The 14,390-nt window shown below is 39.0% G+C and overlaps 1 protein-coding gene across 1 annotated transcript; it reads right to left on the bottom strand.

Moving 5' to 3' along the window:
* Positions 1-12,147: 12,147 nt before the first annotated feature.
* LOC148197236 (uncharacterized) lies at positions 12,148-13,974 on the bottom strand. The gene is made up of 2 exons (XM_088093638.1): positions 13,921-13,974; positions 12,148-13,035 (listed from the first exon to the last, which is right to left on the bottom strand). The coding sequence occupies exons 1-2, from the start codon at positions 13,972-13,974 to the stop codon at positions 12,472-12,474; spliced, it is 618 nt and encodes a 205-aa protein (XP_087949764.1). The 3' UTR covers positions 12,148-12,471.
* Positions 13,975-14,390: the final 416 nt, after the last annotated feature.

The following is a 14,390-nucleotide window of genomic DNA, read 5'->3' on the forward strand; positions in this document are numbered from 1 at the left end:
TTACTTATCACACAATCACAGTTAATAGCAAACCATCATAACAAACCAGGTGTTCAATAGAGTACATCAAACCCTAATCTAAAAACAAAAACAAATAAGTTCAGAAAACTTAAACCACAAAAGCATAATCATATGATAGCATTCATCAGTAAATGCTATCTCAGCTCCTCATCAGTCTGAGCTGTCCTCTGTATCTTCCTCTTCCTCTCATCATCATCATCATCAAATGCATCCTCCTCCTCAGCTTCATCTTCTTCCATATCTCTAGCTGAAGCTTCAGCTGCTCCAGCTCCTCCTCCATGTACTGGTTCTTCTGGCCAAGCTACCACATTATGGAATTCATCCATAGTCCACCTGTGGGCTGGAGGTGTATCATACATCCCCACTATCATCTCAGCAGTGGCCACCTGCCCTCTGTGAATGGACTGCAACTGAGCACCTATAAGAGACATATACATGTCCCTCATCTGGAATGGTTCTGCTTCATGTGTATCAGCAGATGTCTGGCTCTGTGCTGGCCCTCTCTCTCTACGAGCCGGCGTGGTGGAACTGGCTGAGCTGCATCCTCACCTCCACAGTACTGTCTATATAGCCTCATCAATAGCTTTTCTTGGCCTCTCAAATGGTGGAACAGAAGTGTCCACCCCAGCTAGCTTGCAAAGGTGAGTGATCAAAGAAGGATGTCCTAGTGGTGCTTTGTTGTTTGAGGTGTTAGCACATACACTAATTTCATCAGCTATCACCTGCCCAATATTAACATTCAAGTTTCTGATAGCACAGTAGATGAATAGTGCCCTGCTGAGAGTAATATCTGACACATGTGAACATGGCTGAATGTTGGCATGAGAAAACGCCATCCAATACTTTGCAAGAGGAGTCAAATCTGTCCTCCTAATATTAACCACTGAGCCAGATCTATTCCTTTGGAAGTGTCCTCCAGGTATACACAACACTCTCTCCACATCCTCAAATCAGCACCTTCCTCCATGCAAAGAGCAAACTGACATTGCTCACCAGCCCACACAGTATCCAGGAAGTTTTGATAGAATCAGGATCATACCTGATAGCATGGCCTCTGACATAGCCCAAATAATTCTCAGCTGGATAATCACCAATCTTCTTTGCATTGGTGTAAATTCCTTCACCAGCTATGTTGGCAGGTGCAGGATAAGTGGCTAGCTTTCCCCAATCATTCCCTAACACTTGCTCTCCAAATTGAGGAGCAAAGTTAGGTATCATTCCAACCTTTCTCTCCATCAGAAGTCTCCTGTCCTGAACCACCCTAAAGTGCTTCTCATGTTTCCTAGAGAGGAACCTGCTAGATGGGGTTGCTCTGGTTCCTTTTCCTTTCTCTTGGTTGCCATGGTTTTCAATCTTTTTCCTGATGAGGATGCCATTCCTACATTCAAACACAAACAAAACCACAGAACATGATGTTAATCATTAGTAAAACACAACACAACTCCTTTCGAAGCTAAACCACCGCTGAGGGCCAGAATTTCCCCTCAGCGCCACCAGTACCACATTCCAACACGCAAAATCAGAAAAACCAAATCTGGCAGAGTGCCGCTCAGCGGCAGTTTACCCCTCAGCGGTAACTCTGCAGATTTTTGAAAAACCTTTTTAAAGCTGTCCTAACTCCACCCAAATGCAATTTTCAGTTTTCCAGTTCATAATCATGCAGTTTAATCGGTTCAAACATCAAATATATCATCAAATCATGCATAGAAATCAAAACCCCTAAATATTCATGCTTTGACAATCACATTCAAATTCAAGAACCCTAGAATGAACAAAATGCATTTTACTTACTTGGGTGGAGATACTAGATGCAATGAGAATGCTTCCAAGCTAGAATGCTCTCTTCCAACCCCAAACTTTGATGGCACACTAGTGAAAAAGTGAAAGAGATTTTCTTAAGAGGGAAGAGTGAAAAGATGTGGAAAACCTAGGAGAAGGTGTGTGGAAGTGTTTGTGCAGAGAAAAGTCTGGAAAAACCCTAAAACGCAGCTTGGGTTAAAAATACCCTAATGGGCTCGGGTCCCGCTAAGGGGAACTAAAGCCCATCTGCGAGAGTACCGCTCAGCGGTAAAATACCTCAGCGGCACTTTCGTGATGTGCTCCTCTCCTTCTTTTCTTAACCTACGTGCCTTCCCTACATGCCCCTCATGGTTCCCTGCAATTCAATGTTAAAAATGCTTATGCAAATCCTAACTAAAATAAACAAACAGAAACAATCAATCAACTGGGTTGCCTCCCAGGTAGCGCTTGTTTAACGTCACGAGCCTGACCCAAAATCCACCAACACCCATCAGTAGGTGTTTCAAACTTACCAGCACCCATCAGTAGGTGCAAAATTTCTTACCAACACCCATCAGTAGGTGTTACAAATAGTATCCTTCAGTAGATACTTAACCACCTAGCATCCTTCAGTAGATGCTATCTCCAACAAAATAATTACAAATAAAGTCCACAACTTAAAAATTACAAAACCAAATCAAATCAAAAGTTTGTAATCACTGGGTTGCCTCCCAGCAAGCGCTCTTTTAACGTCATTAGCTTGACCCAATAAAGTTCAAGTTCCATCTTCTTTATAGTTGATGTAATCATTCCACCAACTTCTCAACTGCTTCCTTTGGACTGTCTTGGTTCTTCTAGAACATGGAGACTCTATCTCTATCATCTCCTTCTCTTTAAAGCCCTTCACAACCCACAACTTGTTCTTGATTCTTACTGGTGTGCCAAGTTGGAGTCTTCTTTTCTTCCAGTCTCTAGGAATTTCTTCTCCTCTTCCAATCTCCTCTTCCTTGGGTACCTGAAACAACAAACAATGGTTACCTGAAACCTCAAGATCTTCATCTTTATGTCTAGTCATGGGTGCATCTCGAAATGCAGCTTTATAACTAGCCTCTTCCTCCTTTGCTTGCGTCTCATTGAATACATCCACCACCACTCTCTCCTCTCTGTCCTGAAGCACTACTATACCTTCATGTACATCTATGATGGCCCTGGCCGTTTTCATAAACGGTCTTCCAAGTATGATAGGTATCTTCTCGGTCTCCATTCTCATCACCACAAAGTCTGCTAAAAACTGAAGTTTGCCAACACAAACTATAATGTCCTCTGCAATCCCACATGGCTCCTTTGAAGACCCATCGGCCATTACTAGATTAACCTTTACAGGTTTCACTTTAACATTGCCAATTTGCTCCAGTAAAGAATAAGGTATCAAGTTAACACTTGAACCTAAATCAAGGAGAGCTTTCTTTACCTTTTTCTTCCCTATAGTACAAGGGATAGAAAAACTACCTGGATCTGGTGCTTTAGGAGGGAATGACTCTTTCTTAACAGTTATACACTTTTCTTCCTCAACATCTCTACGTCTCTTCTTTGTAGAAGTTCCTTCATCTGATTTTGTGTATACTGCAATTTTCTGTAGAATTTGTTCCCAAGGTGCGTCATTGTCCACCATTCTGAATAACTCTGTGAAGTCCATTTGTTCTCTTGATTTGTTGGAAAAGGAAAAGTGTTCTTTCTTTCTACTTCTCTTCTTTCTTCTGTTTCTTCTTCTTCTAACTCAATTATCTCTTCATTAACACTCTTTACCACTTTGCACTCTTCTCTGGGGTTAACCTCAGTATTAGCCCCAAAATTTCTATCTGGTCTTTCTTCCAATCGCTTGGTAATCTGACCCATTTGAATCTCCCAATTCTTTATAGCAGCTTCAGTGCTCTTTTGAGAAGATTCTGTTTTCTGTATGAATTGCTGAAGAGTTTCTTCCAACCTTGTTTGTCTTTCATTAAGCATAGATAACTGTTGCCAAAAGGTTGGTTGCTGCTGCTGCTTATTATATTGATTAGCTTGCCCAGTTTGTCCTTGGCCAATGCTTGGATGTGGTTTCCACCCTTGATTGTAATTCCCTTGACGGTATGGAAATTGATTAGCCATGAAATTAACATCCTCCACGGCTTCCACTGGAAAAGCACACTGACCATTGACATGATCACCTCCACATAATTCGCACAACTGGGTTTGTACCTGTGCAGCAGATTTCAACTCTTTAGGTAATTGAGCCAAAGTTTTCGTCAGAGTCTCCAGCTGTTGAGTTAGAATTTTATTCTGAGCTAGCAAGGCATCATGTGTTTGTAATTGCAGAACCCCTCTTTGTTGCATAGGAGCTCCTCTCTCACTGTGCAGCTCATTATCACTAGTAGCCATGTTTTCTATAATTTCAGTTGCTTCCTCTGGAGTCTTCCATTTAATATTGCCTCCTGCTGAGGCGTCCAACATCATCTTGGTTTGTGAACCAAGCCCTCCAAGGAAAGTTAAGACTACTTCTTGATCTTCAAAACCATGCGTGGGAGTTTTACGTAACAAGCTTTTATACCTGTCCCATGCATGCCCCAGTGATTCTTCCATGCCCTGCTTGAATGACGAAATCTCTTGCTTGCCTTTGGTCACCTTAGATTGTGGAAATTATTTGTTTAAAAATTTTGTGACCACTGCTTCCCACTCTGTGAAACTTTCTTCTGGAAAAGAGTTTAACCAAAGCTTAGCATTGCCCCCCAATGAGAAGGGAAACAAGCTAAGTTTGATAGCTTCGTCTGGCACCCCATTAATCTTGACCGTGTTGCAGATCTCATTAAAAGTAGTAAGGTGCTCATATGGGCTTTCGTGAGATAACCCATTAAATTGATTACTCTTCACCAGTTGAATTAATGCTGGCTTGACCTCCATGTTGGCTGCATTGACTCTAGGTCTAGCTATGCTGTTAAAGTGGTGAGGTCCAGCAATATTAGTGTAATCTGCAAGAGTTCTTCTAGCATTATTGTTCTCCATACTTCTTGTGCTATGAACAGAACCTTGTGGTGATGATTGTAGAGAGTTTCTGGAGAAGGGAAAAGTTCTCTAGACGTTCTGATTCTTCTCCTCCTTCTACTCTCTTCTAGACCTTCAAGAAGTGGTTCTGTTGTTTTCTTACTCCTAGTTCGAATTGCTTCCTGCATACACAAGAAAACAAAACCCTAGAAAAGATTTGTTAGCACAAAAGATATTGGAGAAGATATAAATTCAGAAGATAAAAAGATTTAGAAGATAGAATCAAATAAGATAGAATAAAATAAAACCTAATCTAAAAAAATAAAATCTAACCTAATCTAAAAGATAAAATAAAATAAAATAAAATCTAATCTAACCTAATCAAATAAATAAAATAAAAAAACAGAAAAAAAAATAAAATAAAATAAAATAAAAACAGAAAAAAATAAAAAGAAATTCAAAAGTAAAGTCAAAGATAATCAATAATCACACAAATTAACCAGTTAAACCACGAATCCCCGGCAACGGCACCAAAAACTTGATGGACAAATTTATGATCACCAAAATATGATGTCACAAACTTGTTTCACAATCGGCAAGTCAGTACCAATCGTTCAAGTAATAAACTTGGTAAGACCAAGTATCGTTCTTCCCAAGGACTCACGGCCTAGTTTAGTTATGTGATTTGTTGATTAGCTAGGACTTACAAACGAAATATTTGGATTTTAATATGCAAGACGAAAAACTAAACATGTATGCATGGAGTTTGATCAATGGCAAAGACAAAAGATAAACACTTTCAATGGAATATATGAATGAATATGTTGTGTGGGGGTCAATTTCATCTCATCCACTCTCATACATTTTAGGAATTCAACATTCAAATCATCATTGTTAATGCCACTCTCTAAATTACCATTCTAGATGGCTTCTCCCTAATCACGAGTTCATACAATTCCTAGCATTCCTAATGATTAGTTCATACGTGCAGGAGCTTAACGACAACCAATATAACATTGGGAGAAATTCCCCGGATCTAGACCTCCCCGTACGTGTCCGTATCGACAAAACCAATAATCATGCATTAGAATGAGTTAAACAATGCAAGCATTAAGCAAAGAGGAAAAACCCTAACTAATGATGAAAGAAAGCATAAGTCTTAGATTAAGATGCAAGCATAAATTCCATGTATGAGAGCTTCAAGAGATTACATTGATTCCCCAACAAACATACAAAGTTTAGTTCACCATATTCATGGTGAACCTAGATGAATTACAATGAAAGTATGAAAGAATAAACCCTAAAAAGGTGAAGAGGTAGCCTGAGCATCCAAGATCCTCCTTCAAAGGGGTGGAAGAGAGAGTCTTTGCCTCGTTTCTGCCAAAGATGTCTAACCCTAGGAACCCCTAAAGCTTATATATCATTCGTAAATTACAAAAAGTCAAGCCCAAGCCCATTAAAGTGCCGCTCAGCGGTAAAATACCGCTCAGCGGTTATTGCGCGTCTCGTTTTCTCCCCTCAGCGGCCATTCTGCCCCTCAGCGGACCTCCCGCAACCTCTTGAGTGCCGCTCAGCGGTGAAATGCCGCTGAGCGGTGACTTCGACTTCTTCTTTTTACACTCTTTGATTCCTTTTATGATTCCATTTCTCTCCTTCTTCACTTCTTTCACTAAATTCACCTTAAAACCTGCACAAAAACACTGAAATCAAGCATAAAACCTGTCCAGCTCTCTTATTTCTGAAAATAAAGATAAAAACATGATTTCAAGCTAGTTTCTAAGTCTAAAGGTTGCTTTTAGTATCAATTTTAAGCATGAAAATAACAGTTTTTCAACTGTTATCATTTACCACAACGCCAGTTCTATTCCTCTGAAAATGTCCTCCAAGTACACATAAAACTCTCTCTACATCCTCAAAATCAGCGCCTTCTTCTATACAGAGAGCAAACTGGCACTGCTCACCAGCCCACACAGTATCCAAGAAGTTGTTGATTGAATCAGGATCATACCTGATAGCATGGCCTCTGACATAGCCAAGGTAATTCTCAGCTGGATACTCTCCAATCTTTCTTGCATTAGTGTAGAATTCTTTCACCACAACTATATTGGCAGGAGTAGGGTATGTGGCTAGCTTTCCCCAATCATTCCCTAACAATTGCTCTCCAAATTGAGGAGCAAAGTTAGGTATCATTCCAACCTTTCTCTCCATCAGTAGCCTCCTATCTTGGACTACCTTGAAATGCTTTTCATGTTTGCGAGATAGGAACCTACTAGAATGGGGTTGTTCTGGTTCCTTTTCTTTTCTTTTGGATGCCATGGTCTTCATTCTTTTGCCTGAAGAGGATGTCATTCCTACATCAAACACAAATACAAAACCACCAAAAATTGTTGTAATTCATTAGTAACACACAAACAACATATTTTGAAGCTACCACTGCTGAGGGTCAAAAATCACCCCTCAGCGCCACCAGTGTAGCAATCCAGAAAGCAATTCAGCAAAAATCTAATGTCTGTCAGAGTGCCGCTCAGCGGCAATTTACCCCTGAGCGGTGACTCTGCAGATTTTTGAAAACTTCATTTTAACCTGTCCTAACTCCACCCACATGCAATTTTCAGTTTTTCAGATCAAAATCATTCATTTTAATCGGTTCAAACTTCAACTAAATCATCAAATCATGCATAGAAATCAAAACCCCTAAAGATTCATGGTTTAACAATCAAATTTACTTTCAAGAACCCTAGAATGAAAAATGCTTGACTTACTTGGGTGGAGATGCTAGATGAACTGAGAATGCTTTCAAGCTATGATGCTCTCTCTTCCTACCCCAAACTTAGATGGAAAGCTAGTGATAAAATGAGTGAAAGAGAGATTTTCTCAAAAGGGATGAGGGAAAAGTTGTAGAGAACCTTTGAAAAAGTATGTAGGAGTGTGTGTGAAGAGAAAAATCTGAAAAGAGAAACTAAGGCGCAGCTTAGGGTATAAAAATACCCTAATGGGCTCGGGTTCCGCTTAGGGGAAGCCTAAGCCCAATCTGCGATACTACCCGCTGATGAGTCAATATTTTGTTCACTTCACTTAGTTTATTGTACCGAATTTAGTCAGGGAATTATGTTTAATTATCCAGTATTTTCCCGTTTTCCCTAATTGTTCTTAATTTGACCGATAATTCTTATTTTGATTAATTTGGATTATCTATGATTAATTATTTACGTTATTAATTCTTGGGAAATTATTGGGTAATAATTTGTCATATTTAGAGGGCATTATGGTCATTTTATTTTTTTAAAAGGGGTGCTTGATTATTGGAAAAGGGTGACATCCAGCAAAGTGAAGAGATGCTCGGAAATATGCACAAGGAAACACACGCTGTCCAGCAATTGGAGTAGGTGCATACGAAAATGGAGAAGCACACTATCACTCTCGGTTTCCCTCCATGAAGCACTATGGAACTGGTTTTCTTTCCTTAGAGGTGCTTCACGGTCATGGCTGGAACAGAAGGTAGCAGCACGTTCATCTTCAACACGCCCCTCCTGCAGAGTAGCAGCTCCGTCCAGCAATGGAGAGAGGAACCACCAACACACTAGCACTTCACGGTTTATTTTTCTGAAGCTGCAGTATTGGAATGCATCTTCTTTCTTTGTGTTGATGAGCTTCAAGTAAAGACATTAGGTGCAGCCCCATGAGATCATCACAAGCACACGGCTGCTGTCACAAGAAAAGTCCAGCCGTGCACACATCAATGGATTCACACCTTCCAAGGGAAGAAACACAAGCAGCTTCATCCAGCACGCACAAGCAAGGGGAAGAGGTGTTCCAGCCGCTAGCCTAAGATCATGACATTTCATTTAGAAGTGGATCACCCATGCAGAGGATGTAACTGATTTTTCAAGCAAGGATTTCCATCCACCAACAAGCTGCACCAGCCTTCACCGTTCACCATTCCTCCAACTCCATCCAGCAGCTTCACGCAAACAGTCACGGTGGGGAGGCTGGAAGCAGCTCCAATCAACTCGGTCCAGCAGCAAAGAATGGTGTCCAAGAATGAGTGAAATGTTGTATGCAAGTATTGGATAGCAAGGAAGTGAGAAAGGGGTCCCACGATTGAATGAAGAAAAAAAGTGGACTGTAATTTGGAAAAGCACTCACGGCCTAATGCTGGCCACAAGAAAAAGCACACGGTCATTGAGCTAGATTGAATAAAGAAAGAGTATCACATGTCCACAGTAGAGCCTTGCACACATGGACGGCAAATGGAGCAAAATATCAATTATTCAATAAGCCAAGATTCACGTGAAGATGGAGAAGCCAAGACCGTGTACTTCATAAAAAGCAAGGAGACATGTCATGAACCTCTTTTCTTTTAATTAATGAAATGCATGATGACATGGAGGCCTACATTATACGGACCAAGGAATCACGGCTCTCACTGCTTCTATAAAAGGCAGCTGTACTTCAGATTCAAGGGGGTATTAGAATTTAGAGTTAGATTTTAGGAGTAGTTAGTACCACTCACGGCTGCCTCTTCCTTTTTCCTTTTCTTTTCCAGTAGCAAGCTCTTTCATTTCCATTTCAAACAAGTGCAATGTAATTTTATTTCTGAATGCAGGAGTGTGTTACATTATATTGCTTATTTTATTTTCAGTTTTTACGTGTAGTATTCAAGAACTTTATTTTTAATGTTAAAGCTTTTTGATGAATTTCATTTTCAGTGCTTAATTTTACCGTTTTCTGCATTTTTACTGTTCCATTTTTACCATTTGGTTTTACAATCTTTAAGATTTATTTCAAACGTTTTTTTTAAATTCGGTTTTATTTAAATTCTAGTCTAATTTAATTTTACCACAACCAAAAATCCCAAAAACACCCCCCCCCACTTCGTGTTAGATCTAAGACTGAACCACAAATTGGTCCTTGAGAGACGACCTAGGAGTCACTTCCTAGTCTATACTGCATATTATTTCGTGCAATCAAATTTGTATGACCGCGACAGTCGTACCAAATTTTGGCGCCGTTGCCGGGGACCAATCAATGGAGGTTCGGTTTTAGATTTTCGTTATGTAAATTTTTGTTCTACTAATATGTTTGTTTTGTGTGTTTTGTCTTGTATATTTTTGTAGGCGACAACGACACCTTCAGCAAATTTTGGCGGCGTTGTCACTTCAGTTCAGGTTCTTGTTTTAGATTTTTACTGTTTTTGTTTTATTACGTGGTTGTAATATATGTTTTGTCTTTTATATTTTTATCTTGTGTTGTGATGTGATGTTCTATTTTCTGTATGCGTGTCGTATGTTTTTGTCTGTTAAATAAAAAAAATTATGTTATGTCTTTTGTGTGCGTGTAACATGTATAAATGTGTTGTGATTTATCTGTTTTGTAATTTTTAGTATTTAGTTTTTATTTGTTTTATTTTTATTTTTCATGTCTATCTATTCTGGCTATGTGAATACTGCTTATTCTGCCAATGTCTGTGATTATGATTCTTATTCTGCATATTGCTCTGATTTTAATTCTGCTGAATTTTATGATGAAAATTATAATGATCATCCTCAATTTCCTGAGCTCGCTCCTCGTGAGCCGGTCCCACCTAAGGATGATATTCATTGTGTTCTTAGCACTGGACTGATATATCTGCTCCCTAAGTTTGCCGGAGAATGCCCACATAGACATTTGGAGGAGTTCCACAACATGTGCTCTTCAATGAAGCCTCCACATGTCCCTCTTGATCACATTTTCTTGAGGGCATTTCCACACTCATTACACGGAGCAGCTAAGGATTGGCAAGATTCTCTTCCTCTAGGATCCGTTACCGATTGGGGATATCTTGAGCTTCAATTTCTGAGCAAATTTTCCCCTGTGCAAGATGGATACAACAACGATCCTGGATGGAATGACCCTAACTTGGGATGGTACGATGCCCCACATCAATACCAAGAACCACCATTCCAGAGCACCTTTATGCCTCCACCAGTCCAGCAATATGAGATTCAGCAGTATGATGCTCCTACTCAATTAACTCTTCAGCCTTCAACTTTTGAGCCCACATTGCAGGAGTTATTGGAGCAGATGACCATGCAGAATCTCAAGTTCAAGCAAGAGAGCATGAAGATCCAGCAGGAAACTCAAGCTGCCATGCAGAATCTGAGTAATCAGATTGGGCAGATGGCCATTCTTGCACTTGAGGAAAATGCTGATGATTTTGAGGACCAGGCAAGAATAAGCAATAATCCTGAACCAGGTAGACTACTTTCATCCTCCACTACTTTACCAATCTTCAAGGAAGTGGAGGTAAGCATACCGCAAATTGATTATTCTGTTGACTGTGTTATTAAAGATTATGCTAATGATAGGTATGCTTGTAATCATATTATTGCTGAGCATGTTTTTAATTCTCCCTCTGAACATGAATATGAACCTGTTATAGATATTGTTTCTACATTTGAAACCGATTCATGTTATGAGGTTGTATCTAAGGCTCAGTATGATGAATTGGGATTGGGTGTTATACCCCTGCATGAAATTTCTGTAGTGCCATTTTGCATTAACCATATTGCAGGAGGTACATATAAATTTGATCAGCATGCACCCACGCTGGAAGACAAAGGTGCCAGTACATACAGCAGTTCGAAGATCAAAAGGCACCTACTGAATCCGCTCAGAAACAACAATTGTTGTTTAGATCCGGCGGTGGAGGACATTTCACTACTTGATCAGATCTGGAGGATGAAGCAGTTCATCCTCAACACTTTCATGCTGGATCCTGAGGCGAAGAACATCTCCCTACAAATCCAAAATTGGCAACTGCCACCCTGACCAGGGGAGTTTTCTTTTTCTTTCTTCCCCGTTTTCCTACTTTTATTGCATTTGTCCTTTATCTGTTTAGTGTTTTAATTGATGATCTTATGCTTAGAACACGTTTAGGACATTGTAGTTTAAGTGTGGTCTGGGGAGATTCTGCATTTTGTTTTCTTTTATGTTTGTTTTTTTTCTTTTTTTTTCTTTATTAGTTTTCGAATTATTATTTTTTTTAAAAAAAATATAAAAAAAAGAAGAAATTTTTGTGATAAAATATTTTGTTTTTAGTGTGCTAAATCTTTATTCTGATATGTATATTTATTTTTTCTTAGTTTTCGAATTGTTGTCCTTTAACAAAAAAAAAAAAATTGTTTTCGTAGTCCATGATTTGTTTTCGGCCCTCAGTTTCTTGTTATTTTTTACCTCAGATATCATTTTTTCGAAGTCAATTTTCCTTATTTTCTTTGTTGTAAATATAATTTTCTTTATTGTTTCATATAGTTATTTGATTGAAAATTTTGTTTCGAGTGAAAAAAAAAAATCAACAAAAAGCAGAATTAACATGTAATGGCATAGAGGTGTAGTTTGAGCAGAGATATTCATTTGAGTGTATTTATTGAAAATACCAAATTCGCCAAAAGCATTCTGTCTTACTTTGTTAATAAAAAAAAAATACATAAAAGCAAAATTTAAGTTGTTCGGGGGTCGATCATTTCTGATCGTTAATGTTACACACCATAATAATAAATAAAAACATAAAAAAAGATTAATTGTTCAGATTACATGCCTTATTCAAATTCTGGCCACACTCGGCCACCAAAAACATAAAAAAAAAAAAAAAAAAAAAAAAAACATAAAACATTAAAAATGAAAGAATTCACGAGCTGGTTGTGGCGGTCTTAAGGTAAGCTCCGTCGAGGGAGCTCTGGTGCGGAATGCAGGGGGCATAGGTGGCGGGATTTGTCGTTCGTCCCTGTCGTCGTCGATGATGATCGGAACGGGAAACAGATCCAGCAGCCTCGGTGCCCTCATAATCACGCAGTCATATTCTTTCAACAAAAAATAAATAAATAAATAAATAAATTGTGTTAATAATAGAAGAGGAATGGAAAATTCAATAGAGATATGATCAGAGGTCTTACCATACATGTATAGCGACAGTTGTGAAAAGATAGTGCCAGTGGGGTCTATCTCCGCTTGCCAGCGCCTGACCCGATTGCCATGGTTGTTGAACCAGCAGTGCACGTTGTATTCAGTGGCTTCTCCGAAAGCCCTTAGTCGAGACGCAATCTCGACGACTTGCGCTCTGCTTGGGTGTGTGACCCCATAGTTGTAGATGTTGGTCATCATCTTGGTCTGATCTTCGGTAGGACGCCACCGCTGACTGGTGTATCTCTCTGATTCCATCTCACTCATTCTTCCTCTCTAATATTCTAAAACATAAAAAATAATAATAAAAAGAACTTAAACGAAAAAAAAAAGCATAAAAAAAAAAATTTTCTGTGTTTTCTTTATTTTTTCCTTTTTGATTTATTTGTCCAGTCTGTATGTGATGTTTCGGTGTCTGGTCTTAGATCTGTTTCACGGTCCTTGCAAAAGGGTCCTAAACGGATCTACGTCCTGTTGTCCGGTTGTTCTTGTCCATATTGTTCTTGTATATTATGTTTATGTGTTTATTTAGTTTTCAGTGGGGTACGTGGCGTTGTTCTACCCGATTGTCTCTGCCATACCTTCAATCGAAGGGAGATTAACGTCTGGTTTCCAGCCTATATACCCCTTAAGTTTTTGACAATTGTGTTTTATGTGTTTTAAGTTTTAAAAAAATGAAAAAAAAAATTGAAGGAGAAGAAAGAAGATGGATCGGACAGGGGGAGAGGACAGGTAATACAAAAAAAAAATGAAAAGCATAAAAAAATAAAATAAAGGAAAGCAGGAAAAGGGAAAGGGAGAGCAAAACAGAGAAAGCACAAGAGAAGGCAGAATGGAAAATAAAAGGCAGAAAATAAAGAAGAACGAAGTGCATAAAGGAAGGGAACAGGCAGGAAAAGCTTAAAGGGGAGTATGGAAAGAAATTACATGAAGGAAAGAAGGAAGGTGTCGAGGACTTACCCGGAGAAGTAGGCTGGCAGAGAAGCTTCTCGCGGATCTCAAACTCTCCAGTCGGCGCGGTGGCAGAGGCTCCGTGCAGACTCCAGACGCTCAGAGGAGAAGAGAGAGGAGTAGAGAGAGAGAGTTAGGGAGAGAGTGGGGAAGTCAGAAATGTTGCTCGACGCTGAGGAGGTACCCTTTTATAGCCAAAAATTCTGTCACTGTAGCAACAGTTTCGGTCATTGCCACCGCAACTGTTGTCACAGTGCCGGTCATCTCCTTTTTCAAAAAAAAAAAACAATAAAAAAAACACAAAAAAACAAAAAAATTAAAAATTTAGCATCTACTGATGGGTGCTAGGTGATTTAGACATCTGCTCATGGATGTCACTGATAACATCTACTGATGGATGTTACTGAAAATTTCTTCCCATTTTTCCTACTTTTTATTACACTTGTCTATATTATTTGACTGCTTTGAAATTGATAATCTGATGATTGTAACACACTAAGGACATTGTGTGATTTAAGTGTGGTCTACTAGGGAGAAATTTTGATTTTCTGTTAGTTTCTGTTAAGTTTGTTTTTTGTGTGTTAAATTTTTTGTTTTTGAGTGTTAAATTTTTCTGTTTTAAGTTATTTTTATCGAGTTTTATGTGCAATAAATTTTACATTTTTCTCTTGATTTCTGGA

The sequence above is a fragment of the Vigna umbellata genome, chromosome 6, assembly GCF_029865625.1.
Source record: "Vigna umbellata cultivar VRB3 chromosome 6, Vumbellata_1.0, whole genome shotgun sequence".
In the NCBI taxonomy this organism is placed as follows: domain Eukaryota; kingdom Viridiplantae; phylum Streptophyta; class Magnoliopsida; order Fabales; family Fabaceae; genus Vigna; species Vigna umbellata.

What these genes read in the sequence shown, in the direction of transcription:
- LOC148197236 (XM_088093638.1), bottom strand. Translation starts at nt 13,974, where the DNA reads ATGACCGGCACTGTGACAACAGTTGCGGTGGCAATGACCGAAACTGTT. An exon ending in TGACCGAAACTGTTGCTACA is followed by an intron (nt 13,036 to 13,920) that starts GTGACAGAATTT and finishes TTAGAATATTAG; the next exon opens with AGAGGAAGAATGAGTGAGAT.